Genomic DNA, 26,621 nt, shown 5'->3' on the forward strand with positions numbered 1-26,621 from the left:
TATTCTTTGTTTGACTTTCTTTCGAGGCTATATGTAGATACTTTGATACTAGTTAGGTATATGTAAGTACCTAGATACTTAGATATGTGCATATAGTATGTAACTAGTCTGTATGGAGTAGTATACAAAGAAATACCCTCTATTTCACCCTTTCATAGCGAAATTAATCAATCTTTGGAATTTCAAGAATTCCAAGTCTTCTACAGTAGGTCTTTCAGTTCTAATTCCAAATTTCGAAGTTCTTTGGAAGATCAAATTCATTCAACGCAAAATAGTGGACTTAGCACTTTTTGCGTGGCGGATCACCCGCGGGGACTGCGGGGCTGGATCCCATCACACTTCTCTCGACCCTTCACCCTTTTTTTCCCCTTCAACTTCTCTCTCTTTTTGCTTTTAAGACCCTGGACCCTCGTTAATTCCATTTCTTTCCGTCGCTTTGCCTTCCCTCTAACACTCTACGACTCTACGACGCGACAACTCGCCATGGCTGATTTACAAGGTCGCAAGGTCTTCAAGGTTTTCAACCAGGACTTTATCGTGAGCGAGCAATACAATGTGACAAAGGAGCTTGGCCAGGGAGCCTACGGTATCGTGTGGTAGGTATTCCAGACAAATGTGGAAAACACTGGAGGACACTGGAGATACACATGTGCTGATAGTACTAAGCGCCGCAACCAACGTCCAGACCGGCGAGGGCGTCGCCGTCAAGAAGGTCACCAATGTCTTCAGCAAGAAGATCCTAGCCAAGCGGGCTTTGCGAGAGATCAAGCTGCTCCAGCATTTCCGTGGTCATCGCAATGTAGGCCGCAGATCATCCTTATCAATACCTGTACCCGCTAACTCAGCCCTTCAGATCACATGCCTGTACGATATGGATATTCCCCGACCGGACAACTTTAACGAAACATATCTCTATGAGGGTAGGCGATCTACTGCCTTTGCGTCGAATGGAGCTGGGCTGACAATATTGCAGAATTGATGGAATGTGATCTGGCTGCTATCATCCGTTCTGGCCAGCCTTTGACCGATGCCCACTTCCAATCCTTCATCTACCAGATCCTCTGTGGTCTCAAGTACATCCACTCGGCCAACGTCCTGCACCGTGATCTCAAACCCGGTAATCTGCTGGTCAATGCGGACTGCGAGCTTAAGATCTGCGATTTCGGCCTGGCTCGTGGATTCTCAATCGACCCGGAGGAGAACGCGGGATACATGACCGAATATGTCGCGACGAGATGGTACCGCGCACCGGAGATCATGTTGAGCTTCCAGAGCTATACCAAAGCGAGTACGTAACACCCGCATGCGTAATTTGCCACCGAATCCCCGCTAACCCCACCTGTGCAGTTGACGTCTGGTCCGTGGGCTGCATTCTCGCTGAGCTCCTCGGCGGCCGACCCTTCTTCAAGGGCCGTGACTATGTCGACCAGCTGAATCAGATCCTGCACTACCTGGGTACACCCAATGAAGAGACCCTGGCGCGCATTGGATCGCCCCGCGCCCAGGAATACGTGCGCAACCTGCCCTTCATGCCGAAGGTGGCCTTCAAGCAGCTGTTCCCTCAAGCCAACCCCGATGCGTTGGACCTGTTGGACCGCATGTTGGCATTCGATCCGTCGTCACGTATCTCTGTCGAGGAGGCCCTCGAGCACCCCTACCTGCACATCTGGCACGACGCCTCGGACGAGCCGAACTGCCCCACGACCTTCGACTTCCACTTCGAGGTCGTCGAAGAAGTCCCGGACATGCGCAAGATGATCCTCGACGAGGTCATCCGCTTCCGCGCTACCGTCCGCCAGCAATCGCAGGCCCATGCCGCCCAGCAGCAGCAGGTCGCTCAGCAGACTAACATCCCCATTCCGGATAATCAACAGGGTCCTTGGAAGACCGAGGATCCTAGACCTCAGGAGGCTACCGCTGGCGGTGGTTACAACCCTAATGACTTGGAATCCTCGCTGCAGCGCGGCATGGACGTGCATCACCGTTGATACCTTTTCTTTCTTCTTTCTGCCGTTTTTCTCGACTTGTTGGTTGTTCGGCGTGTTGAATCCGATCGTGTCTTCCATCGCGCCCTGCATGTTGATCTAATTTAGCCAAGAGATACCTTCAGAGAAACAAAAAAAGACCGGGATGATTTACATGGGGTTTTATTTTCATTTTTCCATTTCCATCTTAACTCCAATTTTGAACTCGGCTTTCTCATCTCTATCTGTTGTTCTGCGGTCTGCGTTCACGCCCGATTTCATAGCTTGGACTGTGTCTTCGTGTCCTATTTCCTTTTGATGTGACTTTTGTGTTTATGTCCGAATCCTTTCACTGCTTTTAAAGTTTAGGGTGCTATTGGTTGTGGTTCCTGGTTGGATATGATACTTGGGTCATTACTCTGTGCATTGCATCTCTTTCAAGTAGGTTCATCATTAGATAGAATGTCAATCAAGTCTTCCCCTCCATCTCTAACTCTGCCATCGTAATTGAATTACCCCAAAGTTTTTAATTGCTACCTAGGAGGCAGATGTAGTTCTACATACCCATAGCCCCGCGAGGCGTACCTACCTAGTTAGGCTCGGCGAGGTCCACGTGCCCAGCCACGTGCCTGCTGCCTGACTGCCACCAAAACAGGAAGGTACCTGGGCGGTAACTTTATGCCGAAAAGTTGAGGTTATAATGAATTGAACGCATAGATATTTCGCCCTTCGGGGCATATGGTCAACTGAAAATATACAGAGAAGATTAGCATGGCCTCTGCACTAAGGATGACACGCATAATCAAAGAGAAGCACCTATTTTTTTTCCTTTCGAGATCCGATATTGAGGGTATACAGATGTGGGTCTATTTGATGAAATATGATTGGTCCTACGATTTTGGGAAGTCACGTGCCTCGGTCCAACGTCTAACGGTTGAGTTTCGAATGACGTTGTCGGCGAATCCACTTTTTTATTTACTTGGATCGGATCTACAATTTAGGGCTGTACATACAACATACGTGCTCACTACTATTTCCCAACACTGGAACCTGCGTCCTACAGTCATCTCAGCAGAGGCTTGCATTGAATTTTACACCGTTAACTACTATTTCTGAAGATCACGATCGAACTAAAAACAAAACTGGAGAGATGTTCATGTTCAGCCTTGCCATAACTAATTACCAGCACTTTCCAAGGCCAAGCTACATATAGGAGGCCATCCTATAACTAGCTTGGAGGGATACATTTGCCGGTGTTGGTGTGACGCATAGAAGTATCTGACACAGGTGGTTGATTCAGTGGTACTCCGTCCAGTGCAAGCGATCAGGAGCAATACATTGCAAGCGCTGGAAATATAAGAAAGACAAAGGGATAACTAGATCAGATAAAAGGTATAGACAAAGGAGTAAATCAGACGAAATGAAATTCATGCATTCATGTACGATGTCATCATAAAACCAACTGACTATATCCAGCATACGAGCCTCATAAACCAAGCCAGGATTTTTGATACCAAGACCAGGACTAAGACTAGGTAAAATCATTATATCTCAATAATAATACCCCCTCCACCAAACAGCCATAGAAGCCGCAACAACCAGATCAAGCATTTTAATCCCCTCATCTTCAATAACCAACTTCCCCAGTTTCGCACTCTTCCCCCTTAACCCACCACCAGCGGGTTCCCTTGCAAGCGAGAAATCCAAGCGATCCTCATCGGAATCATGATCCAAATCCCCACCACTGCTATTACTCGTACTGCGGTGCGAGTGGGGCTGAGAAGCGGGGTGGAATTGGCTCTGGCGCGCGAAGCGTTGCGCGCGCATAGAGGTTCTGCGGAGGAGAGTTGAGGGGTTGAGGTTTGCGCGTAGGTCTGCGGGGTTTGAGGCGGGGAGAGGTGGGGGGTTTGAGCCTGGGCCTGTGTGCGCGCGGGGCCGGGCGTAGGTGTTTGGGTTTAGGAGTTGGGAGAGGGAGTTGCGCTTTGCTGATGCGTAGCTGTTGTTGGAGGAGGATGGGTGGAGGGGTCCTCCGTCGGAGCTGGAATTGTTGTCGTTCGGGTTGTCGTTTAGGCGGGGGAGGGACTGGGTTTGGATTTGACTTTGCGTGAAGGGGGAGAGGTGGTTTGGGTGGGGTTTGTGGATTGCATGGTGGGCGTGGGAGTGGAGGTTTGCTGCTTGGAAGGGGGTGTTGAAGCGGAGCTCGGCGACGGTTACGGCGGGGGTGCTTCTGTTTCACCATTGGGAGGGATGAAGCCGCCTGGTGTTGGGATCATGTGTTTGCATTTGAGGCTTCGGCCGTTCACGCTGTTTGTGAAGGTACATGTGCCATTCCAGGGAGAAGTGAAGACGTAGTAGCCGCTTTTTAGCTTGGAGGACGGGCCATCTGGGTTGTGACCGTTGTTGTTATCTGTGGCAGCGGAGTCGTCAAATGGCTTTGATACGCAGAGTTGGCGGTGAAATTTGCGTGGGCCGGTTGGCTGCTCCTTTGGTTGCTCCGTGGCTAAGGATTGGGCAATGGCAGAGTTGGGAAGGCGTCCGATTCCCGTTGGAAGATTGGCTGCTATGCTGGATAATGAAGGCATCTCGTTGGAGCCTGCAAACCTGTTATATCCCGGCGTGGAAATTTCGATATCGACGGTATTGCGGTCCATTCGTGGGGTTGATATAGTTGCCACATTCCATTGTGTACCGGAGGTGGGATCACGTCGAATGAGCGTGATATGAAAGCCAGCATTGCTAGGAGCGTTGCCACGTGCGTTTCTATGCCTGTTAGGAGATTGCCCGGGGCTTCCTAATGGTGATCCGGTACGGTTATGCGAAGAACGAGGCCGGAATTGCGGTCTAGTAGAGTCAAGGCTATGACGGCCAGCCGACAGCGCCTCGTACTTTGCCTCATACTTTTCCTTCCAATTCTCTCCCCGATTTTGCAATTGTTCGGCAAACGCGCTCCACCGGGATGTCCTCTTAGACGAGTCCTCACCTGCTGCAGAATTGGTCCATGACTCTTCACCAGGCGGCAAGGGAGGTAGAGGTCGCCGCGGGACACCGCTCTTACCACCCGATTCTCCCGATACCCCTCCAGACATATTATTACTCAAAGGAGGTTGTATGTTGGCGACTGGAGTTCCAGAGAAAGATACATTCTCCGCAGTAACCTGCGGCATAGGGATTGGCCGTGGTGGCAATGCTGGAGAAGCAGTAGCATCCTGCGGCATAGGGATCGGACGTGGTGGCAAGGTTGGAGAAGCAGTGTCATCCTGCAGCACAGGGATTGGGCGTGACGGCAAGGCGGGAGGAGCAGTGGCATCCTGTTGAGGCGGTGCCAGTAAAGGCTCGGGGTTGGGGTCCCCTCCTCCACCAACTGGTTTCCGGCGCACATTGTTCAGCCGCGCGAACTCACGTTGTGTTGGGTCGTCGGCGCCCGCTTTCTCGAGCCGCTCCTTGCGCAATTGGGCCTCCTCCTCGCGCTCTTCCTCCACTTCCTGAAGCAGGGTATCATCGTCAGGAGTCGCGACATGGAGATAGTAAAGAGAGGCGTTGATCGCCTCAGCGGAGACACTGGATTTGGTCGGGGGTTTGAGAGGTGAGAGGAAAATGTCTGCATATATAAGCAGCAGTTAGTTATGGTGTATCTTCATTTAGTTGTTAAAGCACGACAAGGCGCAACTATGGGAGTTTCAAGACCAAAGACAGAGAGCAGAGTGTCAAGATAGTGGAATTGAATTCATACCTTTGCTTCCTGGTACACGCACAATGTACAGAGATAGTGGTTCGTGTTTCTCGTGAGTGGGATTGCGTGGGTAGGCGGGGGGATTCGATGCGATAGTGGTGACCGACGACAGTGATCGTGCCTCGACGGGGCCCTGAGGGACGGTAGACATTGCGGACAAGGCCGCGGTCCACCCCGACAAGAAACGCAGGTAAAAAATAGAAAGACAGAGGTTATGTTGAAGTTGAGGTTGGCAAATAAACAATGGGTCTCTCGGCAGTGGGCGGAGTTGGTCCTTCCGCCGGGGGGAAGGGGGGCACTTGGTCTATTTCTGTTCTCCCTTCTGTTCTCTGTTCTGTTTTCTGTTCATCAGTGGGGGTGAAGTTGCACAAGGCGAGAAACAAAGGGACGCAAGGGCAAAGTACAAAGATATAATGCTGCCTATCGTGGCGCAGTACGCGCGGGCAACCCTTGGGCCTCGATTACGTTGGGATCTACTCCCTACAACTATCTACAATATTGTTGGTAGAATCTGAGGTCACCAGTGCAATTGACGCCGAAAATAACCGCTGTTGGGGCCAGAAATGGCCGCCAAACGCCAAAAGACGCCTATGACTGAGCGAAATTCACCAAAAACCAATACGCTTTCCACCAACTTTGACCTCATCTAAAATGACAACTCTATTGGATATCCCAGGCAGCAATCCCCCAAATCCCTTCTCCGCGCCAATCCAAGCCCTTCTCACCCCTAGCAACCATTCCCCGGCGCCAACGCCAGATCAGACGGCGGCCTATCTTGTCAACACCGTGACTACATCTTCAGATCCGGCCCACGCGCTCTGGGAGCTCTGGGACGCCTTTTTTACAGCCGTCGCCACGTCTTCAACTTCACACGACCCTCATCTCGCCCTCCTCGATGCCCTCCACGCGCACCCGCCAACGCAGCTTACCGTACGCGTAGGATCCAATGTCCGCAGCTACACCGAGGCCGACGGAAAGCTACACTGGCAGACACTGCCGCGGTTCAGCGCGCAGTGGCGCGATGTGCATGATATCCTCGAGGCCTGGCGCGGCTGGGACGGTGTGCGTGATTCGGGTGCGGACAACTCTAGTACGCTAAGTATTAGAGGCGACGAGTACTTTCTCCGGTTTTGCGCCTTCTCGGCCGCGCTATTGAAAGTGACTAATGGTAAGGGCCAGCTGCATCCTATATGGGTTTTCTATACGTGTCGCAACGTGCTAGAGTGTGAGGGACCCCGGTCCTGCCTACCAAGAGCGCATAGGATGCCGCCGGAGCAGCTGTGGGCGCTGGATGTCCGGGTAGCAGCGACCTGGATGCGAGATGGGGGCCGGGCACTGTGGGAGGCAGACTATGAGGAACTGCGGCGGCATTGGGCGGCGGCATTAAATGATAAGACGGAGCTGTGGCCGAGAGAGTATGGGCTGACGCGGGAGCGGTGGGTATTGTGGGGAGAGAGGCTGCGGGCTTTAAGTATAGAGGGAAGCTTGGACGAGGAAACTCAGGCGGTGGTTACAGAAGCTGCTGATGTGGTTAGCGCTATTCTGGAAGAAGACTCGATTTAGAGTATTGAGGTCCTTACTACATAGATATAACATCTGGTATTGTTGTTCATTGTTCATATATTTGGTATCTTCAAAATAGCTACACAGCCAGAAATAAAAGTAGAACGGTCTGATGAAAAAGGAAAAGAAAAATAGAAGGAATGCAATCCGGAGGCAGTACTCCTGGGGGGTGTCGATACAAAAAGAAACTCCATGCTGCAACGCCAGACATTTCCATGTCCATGTCCACGTCCCAAAAAAAAATCAACCAAGTGAAAATCCCATGTATACCGATATTAAACAACTGTCTCGGACCGTTCACCTTCCGCAATGACTGGTACACCCAGGCCACGATCCGGGCTCTGCAACACAAGCTGTTCATGACGTCGTGCCCGCAGGAAGTCACTGACCGCACGGATCAAAATGAACCAACCAACAATCATGAGAATATACGAGATCCATTCACTGGTGGTGATGCCAGATATGGCGCCATTCCCTCCACTGCCCCCGCCCTCACCCACTGAGTTAGGGTCGAAGTTGTGGCTGTTAGGGTCGGGTGGAGGAACATATTCTGAGCTTCCAGGGTCGGAGCTAGAACTGTCGCTGCCGCCTTTCATGTAGAAGCCGTATTGAACAAGAGTAAGACCGAGACCCGCTCGGCTGCCGTTCTTTGCAGCATGGGTGGTATGAAGGAGATAGGTCAGCAAGAAGCCAACAAGCTGGAATGACATTGAGATCATGGCGTTCCAGACAAATGAGAAAACAGATCCAACAGGCAGTCCATCGACATAGACCTCGTCAGAAGAGATACCAGGAGCCACGATAGTGGTCTCCCAGTATGGCGGTGTCGCATCGGCGGCGGCTTCTTCGTATGACTAAATAATATATCAGTACACAAATCTTTCAGATACATCAAGGAATACCAAATATCAACTTACAGGAGGAAGATCATCATTCTTCTCGCCTCGTTCTGGCTTGGCGGCAAGATTGGCAAAGACTCCATCATTTGATGAGGCGATCTGCCGACTCCCTCCAGAAGCCGGAGTCGTGAAAGATGGTAACATCGTCGGCCGCCTGAGAAGCCCTGATTGAGTCTGATCCTGTACATCGATCCTCGAGTCCGATGAGGACGCCGTGGGGGTAGGGCCGTTATCCGGGGGAGCCCGGAAGTCGGGGTCGGCTCGCATCAAGCGTTGCCTGTCATCCGGTTCATTATCATCGTCGGACTCGTCTTCGTCGCCGAAGGCATCGGCCAGTGTCTGGTCGTCATCGTCGTGTTGTGGGTCGTTGTGTAATAGCCGCCTCGACGATGGTGACGACGAGCGGGATCCGGAACGGAAAGAAGAAGGCGAAGAGGTGTTGTGTTCGGGTCGCGCGTTCAGCGGATAGGAATGTGGTCCTTCCTCTTCATCCTGGGCATTCACCTATATATGTAGTGGTCAGTATCTTGCGGAGGGATCCCATCCGGGGGGGGGTTTGATCTGATAGGGGATCAGCGGGGGCTTGCGTACCCGTGAATAACGCTGCGAGCTCATGGCGAGCTGAGCGGGAAGCGACCCTGAATAGAATCAGAAAGAAAAATGAGACAGAAATGACTTAGGTTGGAAAGCAAAAATGATATTATAAGAGTACAAGGGGATGAGAAAATGACGGGGTTGATGAGAAGGCAACAGGAATGGATGTGGCTGATGATGCCTGATGCGCCAGGCCAAAATCGACGTTCCCGTCTTCGCCTCAACTTTCAAAGGAAGATCCTTCCCCTATACCACAATTATCTTGTGATATCCCTTGTCCGTCATGGCTAAAGTACCCGTGAGTATCTAACCCAACTCCGGAATTATCCTAAACAATACCATCGACAAGGCCCCCAAGGTTCAATCCCGAATAATCTCCTAACAAATCATCCAGACCCTTAACCCGCGATCCCTCCAAAGCCGCCTCACACACCTCCTCAAGCACTGGCCCTCAGACGCAGTCCGCCCAGCCTCAGTCTCCGTCCAATCCTATATCGAATCCCGTCTCCAGCCAGCAGACAAGTCCAGTCCAGCAATCTCCGAGTCCTCCGTAAATGCACTTGAATCGCTGTTGAACAACCGCTACGCGCGCAAATATCCCATGCCGGAGAAGCTGCGCCGGCCGGCCAGTAACCCAGACCACTATGACAATGTCGTACGTGAGTTTGCGGAGGCGCCGAACCGCGATTGGCTTGGCCGGTTAAAAAAGAGGTTGGCCGGTATTATCCGCTTGACGTGATGCTTCTGTTCTTGCTGTATGTATAGACTTTTGTTTTTGACGTTGCAAAACTTGGGAAACTTGATATATCATTGTCTCGCTGTTTTTGGATGAGCATTATGGGGTTTTTATTTGATGGATTGCATGACATGTACCAATACCTTTTCTTTTTTTTTTTTTTCATTGTATACCTACTATCTTTTCTACTCAAATGTACGAGATTATTCAGAGCAATGTTCTTCTTGATGCATATCCAGGATATATCCATGGGAATGAAATTTGAAAAAAACTAACTCCTAATTGCTATATACAAAACGCTTGAAGAATCATACAGTCTGCATGCAAAATTACAGCATGGGCTTCAGGTCATCGGCGACCTTGAAGGGGGCCTCGGTCTTAGCCTGGACCTCCTCGACGGTGACACCGTCGGCGATCTCAATAAGAGTCAGGCCGTGGGAGAAGTCAACGTCGAAGACGCAGAGGTCGGTGATGATACGGCTGACGCAGGCAGGGCCGGTCAGAGGGAATTCGCAGTTCTTAACAATCTTGGGGTTACCCTTCTTGTCGGTGTGTTCCATGGTCACGACGACCTTGGTGGCGGAGGGGTTGGAGACCAAGTCCATGGCACCGCCGAAGCCCTTGATCTTACCGGGAAGCATCCCTGCGAGAAAATGTTAGTTATATGTATAAACGGAGGAAGCGTGGGAAAACGTACAGTTGGCCAAGTCACCCTTGGCGCTGACCTGCATGGCACCAAGAATGGTCAGGTCGATACGGCCGGAGCGGATCATGCCAAAGGACTCGTCGCTGCCGAAGCAGCTGGCACCGGGCTTGAGAGTGACAGTCTCTTTGCCGGCGTTGATGAGATCGGCGTCCTCCTCGCCCTTCTTGGGGTAAGGGCCGAGACCGAGAATACCGTTCTCAGACTGCAGGGTCACCTCGACGGAGGGGTCGACGAAGCTGGGAGCAAGCATGGGCATACCGATACCGAGGTTGGCGTACATGCCATTCTTGAACTCCTTAGCAGCACGGCGGACGATACGCTCGCGCTTGTTGGCGGTCTCGCCCTTTCCGAGAGCAGAAGTGTCAGCGCCTTCCTCCTTGGCGAAGGTGAACTTCTCGATCTGCTTAGGGGCGGTGCTCTGGATGACACGCTTGACGTAGATACCGGGCAGGTGGACGGCAGCGGGATCGATCTCGCCGGGCTCGACGATGTGCTCAGCCTCGACGATGGTCATCTTGGCGTTACGGCCCATGGCGCCGTTGAAGTTGGCGGCCGCGTAGCGGAACTGGCAGTTACCAAGCTTGTCGGCCTTCCAGGCCTTGACGAAAGCGTAGTCACCCTTGATCGCCTCCTCCATAACGTAGCTCTTGCCGTCGAACACCTTGGTGTCGCGCGGCTCGCTGAACTTCGCGACTGTGCCGTCGGCGTTGTGTCGCAGGGGCACCGCACCGGTCTGCACCACGGTACCGAAGGCGGCGGGTGTGTAGAACGCGGGGATACCCGCACCGCCGGAACGGCACCGCTCAGCGAGAGTTCCCTGGGGAGTGAGCTCCAAGTCGATCTCACCAGTGAGGTACATGCGCTCGAAGGTCTTGTTCTCGCCGACGTAAGAAGCAATCATCTTTTTGATCTGCTTGGACTTGAGGAGCAGACCGAGACCAGCTCCGTCCACACCGGCGTTGTTACTGGCCACGGTCAGGCCAGTGATGGAGGGGTTTTCCAGGACGGCGTTGATCAGCGTGTCGGGTACACCAGACAATCCGAATCCACCGGCGAGCAGAGTCGAGTTAGACTTCATGTCCTTGACTGCTACTTCGGCGGAAGGGTACACCTTGTTGATCTCACTTCGGCGGACACTGCTGGAGAATGCGCGGGCCATGAAACGTTGGTGCTGGTAAAAGGCAAGACATGTCAGTCTCCGCGACTCAAAAGGCGATATGGGCGATATGAGCCATGGGCAAATCACTTACCTGGGCAGGATTGGCCGAGAACTGACGCGCGAGGCGAAGACATGTTGCCACTTGAGAAGGCATGGCGAATGACTTCCAAATGAGAGATTGGATGTTATGTTAGAAAATCCCAAGTCCACAGCAAAGGTATAAAAAGATCAAACAAACACCCGTGGAAGCGGCAATAACCACTTCTTATATTCCCGCACGGCAGTGAGAGCGGAATCATTCCCGAGTGATATTCATTTCCCCGGAAATGTGGATTCCCGGCTCTCTCCCGCCTACTATCAACCGCCTTGATTTCAATACTTTTAGCCCCGGAACCCTTAAACTTGGTTACTAACTATTAGAAATATCCCAGACCAAGTACTATCAAATTCTATATACATCCCTTCTTTTTTTTTGCTACTCATTACCTTCAGAATTCCCCTAGGCAGAATGACTTCTCTTCTTGCCGCTGCCGAAATCCACAGCCGATCCGTATCCGATTCCCGCGGCTGGCCCAGATGGGAAATCGGAAGTGCTGAGTCATCTTCCTATACATCCATAGTCACCTGATATGTTTATCCGGGGTAACAGTAACAAAGTAATTAACAAAGTAATTTACATAGTAAGCTTAGAAGGTTAAACATAAAGAGAAGATCAATTGCGACTCTACAAGTATTCCATGGTATCTTCAGCGTATGTACATGCTGGATAACAAAAACAGTTCACACCTCGCAATGCAGTAATATCCACGTGCAGACATAAGAGAATCGAGAAATCATGCAATCATGTTATCATGCTGTCCAGGTGGGCACCACACAGTGTAAGAAATTAAGTCGGACGGGTTGGTTTCATTTCATCAGCACTCTTGCGTTTTAGAGGGTTGACAGCTTCCGCATCGACGGGCGTGACATTGGAATCTACCAATACTGCTCCGAGTCAGTCGCAGGACGAGGACGGGGCCATGCTGTGGTCTTCGCGTCGGATTCTGTGTTTCCCGTACCTGGAGTTCCATTGATGGCCGACGCTTCCTCATAGGATGGGGGTTCCATATTCACGTCCGGCGCGGGGCTAGTGGGCTCAACACCCTCCATGGTGGTAGCTAGTTCCAGATCAGGAAGGTCGGAAATGTTGTCGGATACCTCACGGCAAACCGGGTTTGCCAGGCGGTCTTTCATGCTATCGTTGACATAAACAAGGAAATACGGGGTCGGAGGGTTGCTGGTCGAGTCGTTCTTGAAGATCTCATCCACATTCTGGACCTCGGTCACGTACTCGTCATTGTATTTGCGCCATATCTTCTTGTCAAAGTCGAAGATGTAGATGTAGTAATGGCCGAATGAGACCGACCCGTGATGCACAAAAACGGCGTACAGTCGATACGGGAGGTTGTGGAAATCAGCAAATTGGCTAGAAATCATGGTCTGCGTATCCTTGATTTCTTGGTCGACAGCTATAAAAAGAGTCAATATGCCTGTTTTAAGTGAACCCGTGGCGGTAGAACTCTTACCTTGCAAGTCGGTCTCTGCCTTATGGGCAAGGGACTCGAGTTCGTCCAGAAACTCCGTACCAGCCACAGCATTCATGGAATCAGATTCGACTTCAGCGCCGGCTCCGGTCTCAGTGTCGTTTTCAATAGAGTCCACATCTTGTAGTGCGGTTTTGACTTTACGGAACAATGTTGCCATGTCAACGCCGGAACCCTCCTGCAGAAAAGAAAAAGGTTAGCTATATAGACCTGGGGTACATTGACCAAGAATACTCAATACCTTTGTCCTGAGAAGCTCTTCTCGGCGAGCCTCGAGCCTCTTCAGAGACGCCTTCCACTCCCAACATTGATTTCGTCGATCCACAACATCCGGATTCTTGGTGTCCATGTATCGATCCATGTAGATAGTTTCAAGCAACCCAAGGTGGTTTGTAGATTTGAACGAGCATTTCTTCACAGGATCAAACTGAACCCGTTGCACCTGGATCTGGAGAACAGGCGGGAGCTGGCTGATGGAAGCGAATTGCTCAGCCACAGAGTTTTCCACACTAATCTTTTGGATATCAAATGCCCCATCGATGGCATCGTAGATGTTTCGAGATCCATGGGCAACATCAACCTTGATGTCACACCACCGTTCGTCCTTCGAGCGTGTTCCTTTCTCGGTGGAGATGTACGAGCGGGTTTGGCCGTAGAACAAGCTGATGAGAGGGTTAACACAGATACTTATCATGGAAGATTGTTCAAAACTTACTCTTTGATCTGATCAAGCTGTTCACCGTCACTGCCAATGCCTCGAGGCTTGATGGCGCACTGGCTCTGGAACAGAACATTGTTGATGACTTCTGTCACATCTTGCTGGGCACCAATTTCTACCTCCTCCTTCAATTGCTTTTCCCGATCAACTTGCGGGACGTTGCGAGGAGGGACGGGCGGTGGTAGGTTGGACGGTACACTATCATCTGGGTCGATACTCATGTCCTGGGGAGAACCTGGCTCTGCTTGATCCGACAGTTGGTCCAAGTCTGGGGGATTGTTCTCCTTGTCCTCAATAAAGAGTCCAGGTGCATCGTTCATGCTATTATCAGAGACCAGTGTTGTATCGCTGCTGTTATCGCTGGCGGCCGAGTTTCGAATAGGGACGGCATCAGCTTGGCCAGAAGATGAAACCGGCTCCATCCGACCCCCGAGAAGGGTCTGTGGAGGCCCAAGAGGTCCCAGAATTGGAGCACCGTTGATGTCACCAAGCATCTCAGATCTAGTAGCAGTGATCGTCGACCGACGACGTATTGCCGCCTCGTTGCTTGGGCTAATTAGGGTCAACCGAGCAAGTTCCTGGCCGGGAGTAACCGAGATTTGGGATGAGGTGATCATGCTGCGGAACAAAGTCCGGAGTTCGGTGAGGACTACAAAGAAAAGGGTCAGTTTAAGAGATATAGCCATCGGCATCGACAAAGTAACTCACATCGCTGAGATCGCTCGACCTCCTTCTTCGTCACCTTTCGCGAGCCCACTTGTTTCTTTGCGAGGGTTTCCTCGTCATTCAGATCCATTTGGAAGCGTTCAAAATCCAAGATCAACTCACGGAAAGGACGGACGGAGAAATAGAACTGCAACAGGCTGTTGAGATAGCATGTATTGCCGATGTTTTGTAGTCCGACTGGCCAATCTTGCATGCTTCGATCAGGCTCGTTGGAGATACCTGCCATATTCCTCAACGTAGAGCTGTCCAGTTGCTTGGCAATAATTGTCAGAGCCTGGTTGTATCTCTCGGCATCCCCTGGGTTTTCATCGATGCAGATTGTATATGCGGCTATGATTGCCCCATCGTCGGCAGTTCGATCAGGGATTTGGAGTAGACGATAAGCATCACCAATGTCCATTTCACCAGCAATCATCTCTCCGGTATTGATGAAATGTTTCAATGCGACCGATTTGCGGGACTCGGCAATGAGTGCCACGGCGCGTTTCGCCAGTTCTTTGGTAAGTGGACTGTCATTGACCTAATTAATAACAATGTTAGCTCGCGTTCAACCCATAAATGAACCAATCGGGAAACACACCTTTGCGGTGTACATAGTCATGACAAAATCATCCGGGGTCTGATCCTCGACCCCCAAGAAGACATTCGCTTGTTCAACAGTAGAAACACCTATTGTCAAAATTAGCACGCATTCGAGGTTGGAGACAACATGACTGGATCAACACACGGTCTTCTGATGCCGCTTTGATGCGCGCGCTTCCCCTGGAGTCGCCAATCCGCCACAACTGCAGACGCGCTTCGGTATCTTGGGTTGTAGAGCTGAGGAAGGCATAGAATTTGCCAATGATGCTGTCCTCGGTGAGGTTTGGATCATCGAAGTGGAGGTTAAAGTATTGATACGCGCTGACAACGTCCTCAACATCGTACTTCCCTTGATCGTAAGCTGCCTGGACGGCTATGTCAATGACTTCCTTGTCTTGGCCGCCACGCAGAAACCCGATAGCCTTGAGAGCAGACAAGTACATCGAGGTCCTGCCAGGATCGACTGAGACCTGTCGATTGTATGCTTCCACCACAGCCGATGAGGACATATCCTCCATCACCCCCAAGTCTTCATAGAAACTAAAGAAACATGTGTCAGATCCAGTTCTATCTATTCGAAGATAGGGTGTACAAACGGAGCATAAGCCATCTCAAATTCCTTATAACGCATGGCTGTTGGATCTGGAGCAGAAATTAGTTGGAATTCCCTAGGGCTAAGTGTCACAATGTACGAACAGTCTTGCGCTTCTAGAGCGCAGGAAATAACGGGGATGGCGGAGGAAGGAAGATCAGGAATCTGGGATCCTCTTCTTTCTGAAGCTGATCTGAGATGTATCAGGACTAGTAATTCATGCAGCAAGTCGTCGAGAAAGAGACGCATCGTGTCTTGGTAAGGTTTTTCGGCGTCAGATGTCGGTTTAGGCGGGTGCCATGCCCCAGTATCCTGAGTCGATTCGTCAGCGACACAAGACAAAACGAGACCAGTGGACGATTGGAAAACAATATCATTATTACGAACCGTATTGTACATGAACTCTAGAAATTCAAGTAATTCTTTACAAGCAGCACCTTCCACGCCGAACGAGTGCATGAACCTCTTATTGACGGAGGAGATGGGCTTGCTGCGTTGTGGATTCCGTAGGGCGTTGGTAATGTACAGGCGCAGATTATCCAATACATTGATCGGCTGTGGATCACCCATGCCTTCCATGGACTCAGCATACGCTGCAGTGGCCTCTTCAGCTCGTTTCCGCAGCAGCTCTTTATCGGTCATCAAGTGGATGAATTCCGGGCTCAGAATCGGTGAAAGAATCCGCAAAGATACCATAGCCGAGCATGAGGGGTAGGAACATTGGTAGTGGTACGTCTCCGCAACCTGCCCTTTGAGGGTTTCTTCAGGCAACGTAAGGCCATTCTTCTGCCGTCCTGATTTGTAGACCAAATGATGCAAGTGTTTCCCCTGGTTCTGACCAAATGTGCTCACGAAGTTGGTGTAGTTAACCACCACTTGAAGATGATAACGGCACTTTGTGCATATGGCTGAGACCTTGGACGATGTGCCTGGCCTTCTCCGGTGCTCTGGCTCTGACATGAAGGTTTGGTCTTCTTTCAAGACATATTCGTGTCGACATGCTTCCGGTGATATGAATCCAGGTGGGCCATTGTAGCCTTCTGGGTAAACGGGCGGAGTTTCTGAGAGGAGATTACGGCCTGTGTCTGGGTCGTGTGCTGGATCATACAGCTGGACATCATGGATGAGACGCGGCACGGTCTTTCCTATATGATTGATAGAAAATGTTGTAAGCATTTGCTCAAATTATAATCCAGATTTGCTGATCTAGCTATTGCCTTACCAGCTTTCTGTACAGACGCCATGAAGTACGGTGTTCGGGCCTGGATGCCTCACACAGTTCGGATCTTCGTCTTGATGCTATGGGAGAGTCGTTTCTCCTAAAGGGTTGATTCTCATCGAAGCTCACAAAAACGCACAATGTAACAGCTCAGCTGTGATGGCAAGATTGTGAAATGATGAAATCGCCACTGTATGCGGAGAGACAGCGGGGAGCCCACTGCACTTGGCAGCAAGCAATGGCAAGCTTTGGAACTCTCTCCTCCACAAAATGGACAGTTTTGAGATCAAGATCCACTCTTAGAAAACAGCAAGCAGTATCTAAGAGGATTCTGGATGAGAGCAAACGAATCAAAGGGTTCGATGTGAAAGAAGCATCAACATAATCATGTAGAGCTCCGTTGGAACGGTGGGTGGTGGCGGTCAGGTATGGCAGAAAGCTGACTTCCAAAATCCTATCGCCAACCACATCTCATACCGCAAGCAGTCCATCCCTGCTATCACACACACATCATGGCGCACCACGACGAAGACCACAGCTATCACCCCAAGGATACCATTTCGGCAGCCATGAAGGCCACCGCGCTGACCGGAAGCGTCGGTCTCTTCGCAGCCGCTGTGCAGAACACGCTCACCAAACAGAACGTTGGAACTCTGGGCGTCTTCGTCCGTGGCGGTGGTGTCATTACTACCTTTGGTATGGGATTCTTTACATATAACATGATGGATCAATTGCTAAATTAGACATGTTAAAGCGGCCATGGGTGGTACCTATGAGTTCATCAAGAGCGCTTCCGCCAACCTGCGCGAAAAGGAGGACCACTACAACGTCGCTCTGGGTGGCTTCTTCTCAGGTGCCATTCTCGGTCTCCGAGGTTAGTTCTGAATTAAATTGAGTCTATGGTTATGTATTTGGAGCTAATAGTCGCGTTTACCTCAGTCCGCACACTCCCCGCTGTGCTTGGATATGGTATCGCCCTGTCGACCGCCATGACCGCCTTTGAGTACACCGGTGGGTCCCTGTTCGGATACCAGAAGGACACATCGGTGGACGAGTTTGATCGCCGGACAGCATTGCGCAAGGCATTCCAGACTCCCGGAGAGCAGACCGTCTCGGAATTGGGTGAAGGACGTGGTATGTGCTTCTTATCCGGGTAGCGATATTGTCTACCAGTACTAATTTCACTAGGTATCTACGCCCCTGGTTACGAAGAGAGACGCCGGGAGCGTCTCAAGGCGAATTACGGCATTGAGGTTCCCACATCCCCAGCTCCTGCATCATAAGCCTATATTCTTCTCAGTCCGCCTTTTCCCGTTGCTTTGTGTAAATTATCCCCCCATATCACGCTACCTATCGCATGGACACGCCCATCCGATTTGGTTTTCTTTAGTCTCCAGGAAATTCAAAACAATACACATTTCAAATTTGGACCAACCATTGTGCAGTCCCAGGTATACTGGGTTGTGAATACCTAGTCCAGGCCACTCAATCAAATATAGACTACAAGATCCGTAGAATAATTCGCATGGAACTCAACAAAGTTCAATCTTAAAGAAGACATGTATCAGTGTGGTGTTCAACAATACTTCAAAATGAGGGGATATCCCCGGACCACCCGGGAGCCAATGACAGCGCATGTATATCAAACGAGTGGAAGACTTCGAGATGCTTCCCAGGTTAGGATAAAATCATGATGAACATGAATAGACGGCCGCTTATGCGGCTTTGTCAAGTTTTTTTGGTAGTCTTTTTAGATGTCTTTTTAGATGTCTTTTTAGATGTCTTTTCAGATGTCTTTTTAGTGGTCTTTTTTGGTAGTCTCCCCGGGTAGTCTTTTTATACGTCTTCTCAGATATTCTTCTCAGATATCAGTTTTTATAGATATTTTCTTCCCCTTCTTAGCTTGTTGAGTAGATGGCAAAAAAAGGCGGAAAAAGGCTTAATTTGTGAAATGGACTTGTTGTTTGGTGCCTCTGGTAGACCTGATATCACGTGATGGCGAACAGCCCACTCCCCTGGACCTCGGGACCTCCGACAGAACTTCAACTTACAACAACAGCGCTCTGATAAGAAGCCCAGAAGAAATATGGTTCGAATGAGCGGAACCAGAGGTAGTATTCCGAATGAGCCGAGGAGAAACATGTAGGTTCTTTGTAGAAGAGGGACGAAGTTCCAAGTGCCTTTTGATCTCCCCAGATCCCGACGTCATGCACTGTTCATCACTAGATGATCAGGGGGGAGCGTACCTATCATTTCCCCCTTTGTTTTTTCTCCTATACTACAAAAGTAAGCCACAGATCGAGTGGATCATGTTCATCAGAAGATCGCAATAATAATCTTATTCCAATGGTTTTTCTCCTTTCAGGAGCGGAGTCCCTCAGCCACTTTTCTTACAGGCAACCATATAAATGATGTACTTCGTGTAGTAGAAGCCTGTTACTATTTACAGTATGGACCAGAATGAATGGAATACTCTATAGACGGCTTTAAATTCCGATCCAGTACGTCAACCATCAAGTTATAGAGAAATAGAAGTCAAATGGCTTTTCCCCCTCTCTTTTCTCCCGGAGGTCCCGAAAGCCCAGTTTCTTCCAAGGTCGTCACCATCTCGCATCTCGTAGACGTCATCGTCAGAAATCCTCTTCCCTTTAATTCCCCAGCTCTGCCCTATCGGCAGCCCAATCTCTTCTGATCTTCTCCTTTTTTTCCAAACTGAGTGGGGCAAATCTTATGCTTCAGTACCTCCCCCGCATACAATTGCTCCGTTCGCCAGGTAACCAAAAAGACGCCACTTTAGGCCTGTGAACGCTTGGAGCTATTATCCTTGATTCTCGGTTTTTTTTTTCCTTTTCCCTTTAAATTTTCTACTTTCAAACTTCGATTGAATTTCGATCTTCTGCCTCAATACGTATCCTCCGAAACCTGCATAAACCATAAAATCCCACGTTCCCGCAGATATGGCGATGGCCGCGCGGCCACAGACGCCCTCGCAGGATGCATACATGGTCCCGCACCCCAACGATCCGGGGGCTTTGAGTCGCGGGTACGGCCCGCGCTCTACGTCGCGACCGAATTCCTTCGCCGGCACATCAGCATACCACTACAGCTCCGGCGCCCTCGAGTCGTCGCAGGTTCCCCACAACACCCGGTTCAAGGAGGACCTCGACGCCGCCAGCCAACGCAGCTCGGTGTTTGACAGCCCTGCTGGAGTGCAGCGGTCTGCCTCCACCATGTCGCACGTGCGATCCACGACCCCGTCCCGTTCAAGCACCTTGCGGAAGAAGGCCTCGCTGAGCAAGAAGGGGAGCCTGCGGCGCAATGGGAGTCGGAGAAGCATGCGCGCGGGAAGTGTGAGGAGTCTGAGCTTGGGTGATCGCGAAAAGTATCACACCGATGGTTCGGACGATCTCAATAGTGCTTTCAAGAGTCCGATCCCCACCAACGGTAACCCGACCGAGGTGCTGGCGAATCGGTTTGGAGGTAGGCTCTTACACAGTCAATACGCGGATTATGGAGATTTTGCTAACTGGCATTTATAGCTTGGCGCAAGCTCCTGAAGGACTTGATTCTCTTTTTCAAAGAGGTGCAGAAATCGTACGAAACTAGAGCGAAGCTGTTCCTGTCCGCCTCGAGTGTCGTTAATAACCAGACCCTTCCGCCGGGTTTGCTTCAGCCGGGTGGTCTGGCCGATGCGACGGAAATCCTCCAAAACTTCCACCGACAGGGTTATACCGAGGCCAATAAAGCTGTCGAGGTGGAGGTCGAGGTGATCAGCCAATTGACTGGTCTCCGCAGCGACCTCCAGAAGAAGACCAAGGAGATCAAGAGTCTTTCGGGTGACTTCAAGAATACCGTTGAGAAGGAGATCGACGGCACGCGCAAATCTGTACGGAACTTGCATGAGGCTCTTGGGCTTGTCGATACCGATGCCTCTGCGACGTCAGGCAAAGGTGATCCATTTATCCTGCGCTTGAACGTGGAGAAGCAGGTCGAGAAGCAGATCGAGGAGGAGAACTATTTGCACCGGGTTTGTGATGACTTTTCCTCTACTAGTTGCTTGTCTAATGTTCCTTTTATAGGCAATCTTGAACCTGGAGAACTCTGGTCGTGAACTGGAGGGGATTGTAGTGAGCGAAATCCAGAAAGCATACAATGCCTACGCTAGTATCCTCCGACGCGAAGCCAATGAAGCTCTTGACACCGTTGAGAAGCTCCAGACGGGTCCGATCTCCATGCCCCAGGATCACGAGTGGAACCAGTTTGTCACCGACTCAGAAGAGCTCGTCGATCCTCGGATTCCTCTCCGGAATGTGGAGAGCATCACCTACCCTGGCAAGGATCATCCAGCAGCTGCCGAAGTCAGGGCTGGGATGTTGGAGCGCAAGAGCAAATATCTCAAGAGTTATACTCCTGGCTGGTGAGTACCCTTTTTTCCATGCTTTTAGTCATTGTCTAATCAACTTTAGGTATGTTTTGTCACCGACGCATCTCCACGAGTTCAAGTCAGCGGATCGTGTGGCATGGCAGACGCCCGTCATGTCTCTTTATCTGCCAGAGCAGAAGCTCGGCTCCCACTCACAGGAAGATTCAAGCTCCCACAAGTTCATGCTGAAGGGTCGACAGACTGGTGCAATGCACCGAGGCCACTCATGGGTCTTCCGCGCAGAATCTCACGAGACCATGATGTCCTGGTATGGAGATATCGAAGGCTTGAGCAACATGACAGGGGAGGCACGAAACGCCTTCGTCCGCCAGCACGTCCGCAGCTTGAGTGGCAGGTCGATGAACAACGAGGTAATGGAGGATGATGAAGCCGATCGCACTCCATACTCCGCGGGCTCTGCGGTCATGACTCAAGACCGACCCACATCCTCCCGCCAAGCTGGGGGTGCGTTTCCCAGCGACGTCCAAATTGACCGAAACCTCCAGGCGCCCTTGTCACCTTCCAGCGGGGACAGCTCCGCTGGCAAAGACATGCTAGGAGCTGCCGGGTCCTTCCGCGATGGGTCCAGTGCACTTGATGACAGCTCTCGACCAGTAGGTAGCCGCGAAGGCGACAATTCCTACCAAAGCTACCGGTCCAACGAAGGGACCAATGAAAGCTCCCGTCCCAAAGCTACCCAACACGTTAGCTACTACGGCGACTGGATCGGACCGTCCGTGATAGTGGCTAAACAAAGGCAGAGCCAGCAGCTGGAAAAATCGACCCCGGATGATCGCGAGATCCGATCTGATGGAGACCAGGCATCCCTTGCTGCCATCTCGGGTGTCGGTGTCGCTGATCGTCGCGATCACTCGGCCCCTGCCCAGATTGATCGTCGGGAGAGTGGATCTACGGCGCCTACCAACACCAACGCGACTGAGTTTACAAACAATACCAATCCTACCTCGGTAGATTATCAGGAGCTCGAGCTCCCTAAGATCCAGACCCTTGGCCTTGAGAATGGTTCTACCAAGCAAGGCCCCGAGTCAGGCAGCGCGGTCAAGATTCCACCTGCTTTGCTGCGTTCCGATACAGACAACTCTGTTGCCCTGGATATGAAGATTCCAGGCCGTTATCCTCGTACCAATGTGGCAGCATAAGTCCCTCACCCTCTCTATCTTCACCTCCACATTTGTCTCTTCATATTTCTTATCCCATCTTTTTTATTTTCTTCGATATTCTCTTTGTCTGTACATGTACCACTCCTTGCCCCTTTTACAACTCGTCCTTTTCCATTCAAGGCGTTTTGATCCTCTCGTTGGGACAGTTTCCACACAGGTTCCGTCTCTCCCACAGCATAAAAGTCATGCTGCATCGGCGTTCGTTTTACCGGCAGGGTGTGGCGCAATGGATGGCTTTCTTTCTTGTTTCTTGTTTTGTCGATTTTATTCTTGATTCCCAGTGCTGGGCACTAAGCACTCATTTCTTTCGTTTCCTGGTGGGACTTGCCGTTTGAGGTTTTTATTGAAGTCTGGGGAACTTTTTCTTTTTAAAAGATGCAAATGAACATGGTCCAGTTGAATTTGCTGTAGTCTTCCGAAAGGATACAGGCCGTGGCAATTTAGTAACTGAAATACGCTATGCAGCCAGTCATGAGTGCAGATGTCCAATGCCTGTTGGTGCGCAGTGTTGTTGAGATGCACGATAAGAGCGATAAGGCTAGTCTGTATGGTCAGGACCTACATAAATGCACATATGTAGATGCAGTACGGAGTACATAAATCAGAGTTTGGATTGTTGTCTTTCTTTGGGGATGGAAGGAGGGAATATATATCTATATTATTCTCGAATATCTTCAATCTCTACCGTTATAGCTACATAGATGTATATAAAATTAAGGTCTTAGCTATATGCCGAGGCGGTGACGGGTTTTGCCCGAGGGTGTTCAAGTACATATCAGAATTCTGTATTTTCTTCTCTCCATATTTCCCCAAGAGTTCTTTATAGGATCCGGAATCCAAAGAACCAGCACCTCTTTCTGTCTATTCCTCTCCTTTACTCCTCTTCCCCCCCCACACCTTACTCTTTGTACCACATTCGAGTTCTTACCTCCACGCTCGATCGAGCCCCGAATCATGGGTAGGTTCTTCGTGTCCTCGATTATTACACTTTTCTTTTTCGTATCTTTGTATTACTCGTTTGTTACTCTCATCCGCCTGGTACACTCGAAGGTCCCCGGTCATTTCAGGCCTTCACCCAATCACCGTCTCTTGTCTCCCCCCCAAAGGTTGAACCTTGACGCCTGATCCTTTCATCTTCCCCCGCTTCCTCTCTTTTCCCTATTTCTTCCTATCTTTTGGTTTCTTGAGATTCTCCGCTGACAGCCTCATCCGCCCAGCCGACGTCTATCGACCATACCAAGTAAGTTTACCGAGAACCCCCGTTTCCCTTTTTTTTTATATCATCCTATTTCCCGCCGATTATACCTCTATTCCAATGTTGCGCATGGCTCTCAGGTCTATATCAATGATCGCAAGAGTGTGGTCAGTGCGGGGGTGGAAACCGCCATGTCTGTTTGATCGGATATCTTCCAGATCTGGAGCTCCATGGGCCTGAAGAGGGAAACACTTTTACCATCGCATTGTTTGATTCCAAAAAATAAATGCGATGTGTGCGCAAACAACGTTTGCCAGTGGCCCCAAGCTCCTACCCCGGAGGTCCTCAGTGCATCTGAGACAAACACCCCCCTCAAAGCTGGTGGTCACCTGACCTACGCCGGAACCCCCTCGGAGTTGTGCCTTCCACGGTAGCGACTCTCCTCTGAACACGTCTTTTGCTCCTTCCCATCTCTATTTCATCAAAATCATAACAATAGCATTGCACCGCTTTCGCGACCGCCTTCCCTTTCTACTTTTTGTTCATGTCTGACCACATCCAGCGTGAGAGGTCTCGCTCGCCCCGTCGCCGTTCTTCTCGCAGTCCTCCCCGACGCACCCGTCGCTCGTACTCCCCTCGCAGTCGCTCCCGCAGCCGTGGTGAGCGTGACGAATACCGCCGTCCCGAACGTCCCGAACGTCGTTCCCGATCCCCTTTGAGTGCTTCCGGAGCAGCTGCTGGACCCCCAGGCTCAGGCTCTCCTTTCGGTGGACGCAGTGGATACCCCCCCGCTCGATTTGAGGACCGCACCGTCGCCAAGGAGAATATGATGCAGACCGTTCGCGATTCGTCCCAGCAAGACCGCCGGGTCTATGTGGGCAACCTTTCGTATGATGTCAAGTGGCATCACCTTAAAGATTTTATGAGACAGGGTGAGCAGGGTGGCGCATTTGGAATGGTGATTTGTTTGAACGCTTGAAGCTAACCAGGGTTGTGATTTCATGTTTTACAGCTGGAGAAGTTCTCTTTGCCGATGTTTTGCTTCTTCCTAATGGAATGTCGAAGGTGGGCGCTTATATGTAGAGGGGCTAGTTCCTTCTATTTCCCCCGATTTTCGTGGTTAAGTGTAAAGGGTTGACGGGTGGACATTGGCTGTCCTGATATTGTAGGGATGCGGGTGAGTACTTTTCCTGTCTTTCTTCAAATTGAGCGCTCTCACTGACATGTCTACCAGGATTGTGGAATATGCAACCAGGGACCAAGCACAGAACGCCGTGAATACTCTCAGCAACCAGAGCCTGATGGGTCGCCTTGTTTACGTTCGTGAGGTATGTTTACCTGTAATTTATGGTATTGCGACTACGTGAACTGACTTCTGTCCCCAGGACCGTGAATCCGAGCCCCGTTTCGTTGGTGGTCCCCCACGCGGTGATTTCGGCCCCGGTGCCCGAGGTGGATTCGGTGGTGGTGGTTTCGGAGGCCCCCCAGGTGGTGCTGGAGGTGGTGGCCGCCAGATTTATGTCTCAAACGTTTGTCCCCTCTTTTTACCCCCCGTTACGCTAAGTTCTGGCAGGCCTTGTTGACCGTTCGGTAGCTTCCTTTCAACGTTGGCTGGCAAGACTTGAAGGACTTGTTCCGCTCGGCTGGTAAGTGCAGATCAAAGATCCCCTTGGACTTGGGTTCCTACTTTTCTGTCTATTGTGAGGTAAATTGACCCGGATTCCGTATTACAGCCCAGCAGGGTGCCGTCATCCGTGCCGATGTGCACACCGACCCTACCGGACGCCCCAAGGGCTCTGGCATCGTTGCTTTCGAGTCTCCCGATGATGCGCGCAACGCCATTGCGCAGTTTAACGGATATGATTGGCAGGGTCGTCCCCTTGAAGTTCGTGAAGACCGTTTCGCTGGTGGTGGTCCCGGCTTCGGTGGTCGTGGTGGCTTTGGTGGTGGCTTTGCCGGTCGTGGCGGCTTCGGCGGTCCCATGGGCCGTGGAGGCTTTGCTGGTCGCGGCGGCTTTGGCGGCGGATTCCCTGGACGTGGCGGCTTCGGTGGTCCCCCTGGTGGCCACGGTGGTTTCCCCGGTGCCGGTGGATTTGAACACGGCGGTGCTCCTCCTGTTCCCTCCGGACCCCCCAACCCTTTCACTGATTATGCCACCTCCAACGGCGAGAAGAGCGCTGTCATCTATGTTCGCAACGTAAGTTTTGGGATGTGCGATGGGCAGCCATATAGAATGCTAACTTAGACCCAGTTGCCCTGGTCTACTTGCAATGAGGACCTGATCGATCTGTTCTCCACCATCGGCAAGGTTGATCGTGCTGAAATCCAGTACGAACCCAACGGCCGCTCCCGCGGTACTGGTGTGGTTCAATTTGATACTCCCGATACTGCGGAAACCGCAATTGGTACGTTCCATTTGTAACGCAACTTCCAATATCTACATACTAATATTCTTCCCCAACAGCCAAGTTCTCCGGTTACCAGTACGGTGGTCGTCCTCTCGGCATCACCTTCGTGAAGTACATGAACGCTGCCCCGGGTCCCGAAGAGATGATGGAAGGCCAAGAGTCGACCGTCGGTCTGACCCAGGACCAGATCATGTAAAGCGCCTTCGTCCTTGTTTTACCTAGTCGCATTCTTTGACAGGGGGGTGTCTGGCTTTTTTTCGCAATTTCTTGATTCAATGATTCCCTTATTCCCATTTCAGTTCTTTCGAGGATGCGTCCTTGCAAAATGGGTTTCGAGTGCCCCTTTGGGCTGATCAAATGCTTCCAAAATGGAATGAACTTTTTCTTCCAGTGCATTGTTTTGTAGGCCTTGTAGTTCCCTTATCATTCAGAAATTCGTATGTTGGTATCCTGCATAGGGGGCGGGGCGTTGGTCTAACGGTTTAGATCGTGTCCATGGTCCTCGCCTTTCTTTTATTTTGACGTTACACATGTAATCCTATCTTGCATTATCTCGCGTTATCTCACTTTATCTCGCTTTATCGTGTCTTATCGTACTGTATCGTATCTTATCTTGCGTTATCGCCTTGGAATAGAAGAAGTA

The 26,621-nt window shown here is 50.9% G+C and overlaps 10 protein-coding genes across 10 annotated transcripts; 6 read left to right on the forward strand and 4 right to left on the reverse strand.

Annotated features, from left to right (window-relative positions):
* Positions 1-421: 421 nt before the first annotated feature.
* Positions 422-2,443, forward strand: mpkA (mitogen-activated serine/threonine-protein kinase SLT2). Its single transcript, XM_057273151.1, has 5 exons — positions 422-596; positions 667-799; positions 854-920; positions 974-1,288; positions 1,348-2,443. Exons 1-5 carry the CDS (start codon positions 484-486, stop codon positions 1,986-1,988), a joined length of 1,269 nt encoding a protein of 422 aa, XP_057141330.1. The 5' UTR covers positions 422-483; the 3' UTR covers positions 1,989-2,443.
* Positions 2,444-3,515: 1,072 nt separating this feature from the next.
* On the reverse strand, positions 3,516-5,845 carry N7471_000431 (uncharacterized protein; the record flags this gene model as incomplete). The annotated part of the gene is made up of 3 exons (XM_057273152.1): positions 3,516-4,138; positions 4,201-5,562; positions 5,695-5,845. 3 exons carry the CDS (start codon positions 5,843-5,845, stop codon positions 3,516-3,518), a joined length of 2,136 nt encoding a protein of 711 aa, XP_057141331.1.
* A 500-nt stretch (positions 5,846-6,345) lies between these two features.
* N7471_000432 (DUF3632 domain-containing protein) lies at positions 6,346-7,257 on the forward strand (the record flags this gene model as incomplete). Its single annotated transcript, XM_057273153.1, has 1 exon — positions 6,346-7,257. One exon carries the CDS (start codon positions 6,346-6,348, stop codon positions 7,255-7,257), a length of 912 nt encoding a protein of 303 aa, XP_057141332.1.
* A 275-nt stretch (positions 7,258-7,532) lies between these two features.
* On the reverse strand, positions 7,533-8,771 carry N7471_000433 (metal homeostatis BSD2 family protein; the record flags this gene model as incomplete). Its single annotated transcript, XM_057273154.1, has 3 exons — positions 7,533-8,111; positions 8,175-8,660; positions 8,748-8,771. 3 exons carry the CDS (start codon positions 8,769-8,771, stop codon positions 7,533-7,535), a joined length of 1,089 nt encoding a protein of 362 aa, XP_057141333.1.
* A 262-nt stretch (positions 8,772-9,033) lies between these two features.
* On the forward strand, positions 9,034-9,489 carry N7471_000434 (ubiquinol-cytochrome c reductase complex assembly factor 2; the record flags this gene model as incomplete). Its single annotated transcript, XM_057273155.1, has 2 exons — positions 9,034-9,048; positions 9,145-9,489. The coding sequence occupies 2 exons, from the start codon at positions 9,034-9,036 to the stop codon at positions 9,487-9,489; spliced, it is 360 nt and encodes a 119-aa protein (XP_057141334.1).
* Positions 9,490-9,680: 191 nt separating this feature from the next.
* On the reverse strand, positions 9,681-11,646 carry N7471_000435 (3-oxoacid CoA-transferase). Its single transcript, XM_057273156.1, has 3 exons — positions 11,443-11,646; positions 10,184-11,363; positions 9,681-10,129 (listed from the first exon to the last, which is right to left on the reverse strand). The coding sequence occupies exons 1-3, from the start codon at positions 11,503-11,505 to the stop codon at positions 9,816-9,818; spliced, it is 1,557 nt and encodes a 518-aa protein (XP_057141335.1). The 5' UTR covers positions 11,506-11,646; the 3' UTR covers positions 9,681-9,815.
* Positions 11,647-12,237: 591 nt separating this feature from the next.
* Positions 12,238-16,796, reverse strand: N7471_000436 (ubiquitin-specific protease UBP2; the record flags this gene model as incomplete). The annotated part of the gene is made up of 12 exons (XM_057273157.1): positions 12,238-12,335; positions 12,410-12,859; positions 12,917-13,112; positions 13,176-13,596; positions 13,650-14,301; positions 14,361-14,898; positions 14,959-15,047; positions 15,106-15,500; positions 15,557-15,602; positions 15,657-15,864; positions 15,940-16,697; positions 16,775-16,796. The coding sequence occupies 12 exons, from the start codon at positions 16,794-16,796 to the stop codon at positions 12,238-12,240; spliced, it is 3,873 nt and encodes a 1,290-aa protein (XP_057141336.1).
* Positions 16,797-17,283: 487 nt separating this feature from the next.
* N7471_000437 (Tim17/Tim22/Tim23/Pmp24 family protein) lies at positions 17,284-18,054 on the forward strand (the record flags this gene model as incomplete). Its single annotated transcript, XM_057273158.1, has 4 exons — positions 17,284-17,467; positions 17,526-17,645; positions 17,711-17,905; positions 17,960-18,054. 4 exons carry the CDS (start codon positions 17,284-17,286, stop codon positions 18,052-18,054), a joined length of 594 nt encoding a protein of 197 aa, XP_057141337.1.
* A 1,674-nt stretch (positions 18,055-19,728) lies between these two features.
* On the forward strand, positions 19,729-22,354 carry N7471_000438 (SLM1 family PH domain-containing protein; the record flags this gene model as incomplete). The annotated part of the gene is made up of 4 exons (XM_057273159.1): positions 19,729-20,251; positions 20,311-20,798; positions 20,851-21,188; positions 21,238-22,354. The coding sequence occupies 4 exons, from the start codon at positions 19,729-19,731 to the stop codon at positions 22,352-22,354; spliced, it is 2,466 nt and encodes an 821-aa protein (XP_057141338.1).
* A 1,760-nt stretch (positions 22,355-24,114) lies between these two features.
* On the forward strand, positions 24,115-26,174 carry N7471_000439 (uncharacterized protein; the record flags this gene model as incomplete). Its single annotated transcript, XM_057273160.1, has 9 exons — positions 24,115-24,502; positions 24,583-24,635; positions 24,740-24,747; positions 24,805-24,898; positions 24,956-25,099; positions 25,165-25,216; positions 25,304-25,767; positions 25,822-25,975; positions 26,035-26,174. 9 exons carry the CDS (start codon positions 24,115-24,117, stop codon positions 26,172-26,174), a joined length of 1,497 nt encoding a protein of 498 aa, XP_057141339.1.
* Positions 26,175-26,621: the final 447 nt, after the last annotated feature.

This window comes from Penicillium samsonianum (assembly GCF_028829775.1).
Source record: "Penicillium samsonianum strain IBT 33392 chromosome Unknown utg000001l_segment0_segment0, whole genome shotgun sequence".
In the NCBI taxonomy this organism is placed as follows: Eukaryota; Fungi; Ascomycota; class Eurotiomycetes; order Eurotiales; family Aspergillaceae; genus Penicillium; species Penicillium samsonianum.

Bases quoted from the DNA above. Each gene is read 5' to 3' on its own strand.
- mpkA (XM_057273151.1), top strand. From the start codon at position 484: ATGGCTGATTTACAAGGTCGCAAGGTCTTCAAGGTTTTCAACCAGGAC. The intron at 597-666 runs GTAGGTATTCCA...GATAGTACTAAG, and splicing joins GGAGCCTACGGTATCGTGTG to CGCCGCAACCAACGTCCAGA. The intron at 800-853 runs GTAGGCCGCAGA...TCAGCCCTTCAG, and splicing joins ATTTCCGTGGTCATCGCAAT to ATCACATGCCTGTACGATAT.
- N7471_000435 (XM_057273156.1), bottom strand. From the start codon at position 11,505: ATGCCTTCTCAAGTGGCAACATGTCTTCGCCTCGCGCGTCAGTTCTCG. The intron at 11,364-11,442 runs GTAAGTGATTTG...GCCTTTTACCAG, and splicing joins TCTCGGCCAATCCTGCCCAG to CACCAACGTTTCATGGCCCG. The intron at 10,130-10,183 runs GTACGTTTTCCC...ATTTTCTCGCAG, and splicing joins CAAGGGTGACTTGGCCAACT to GGATGCTTCCCGGTAAGATC.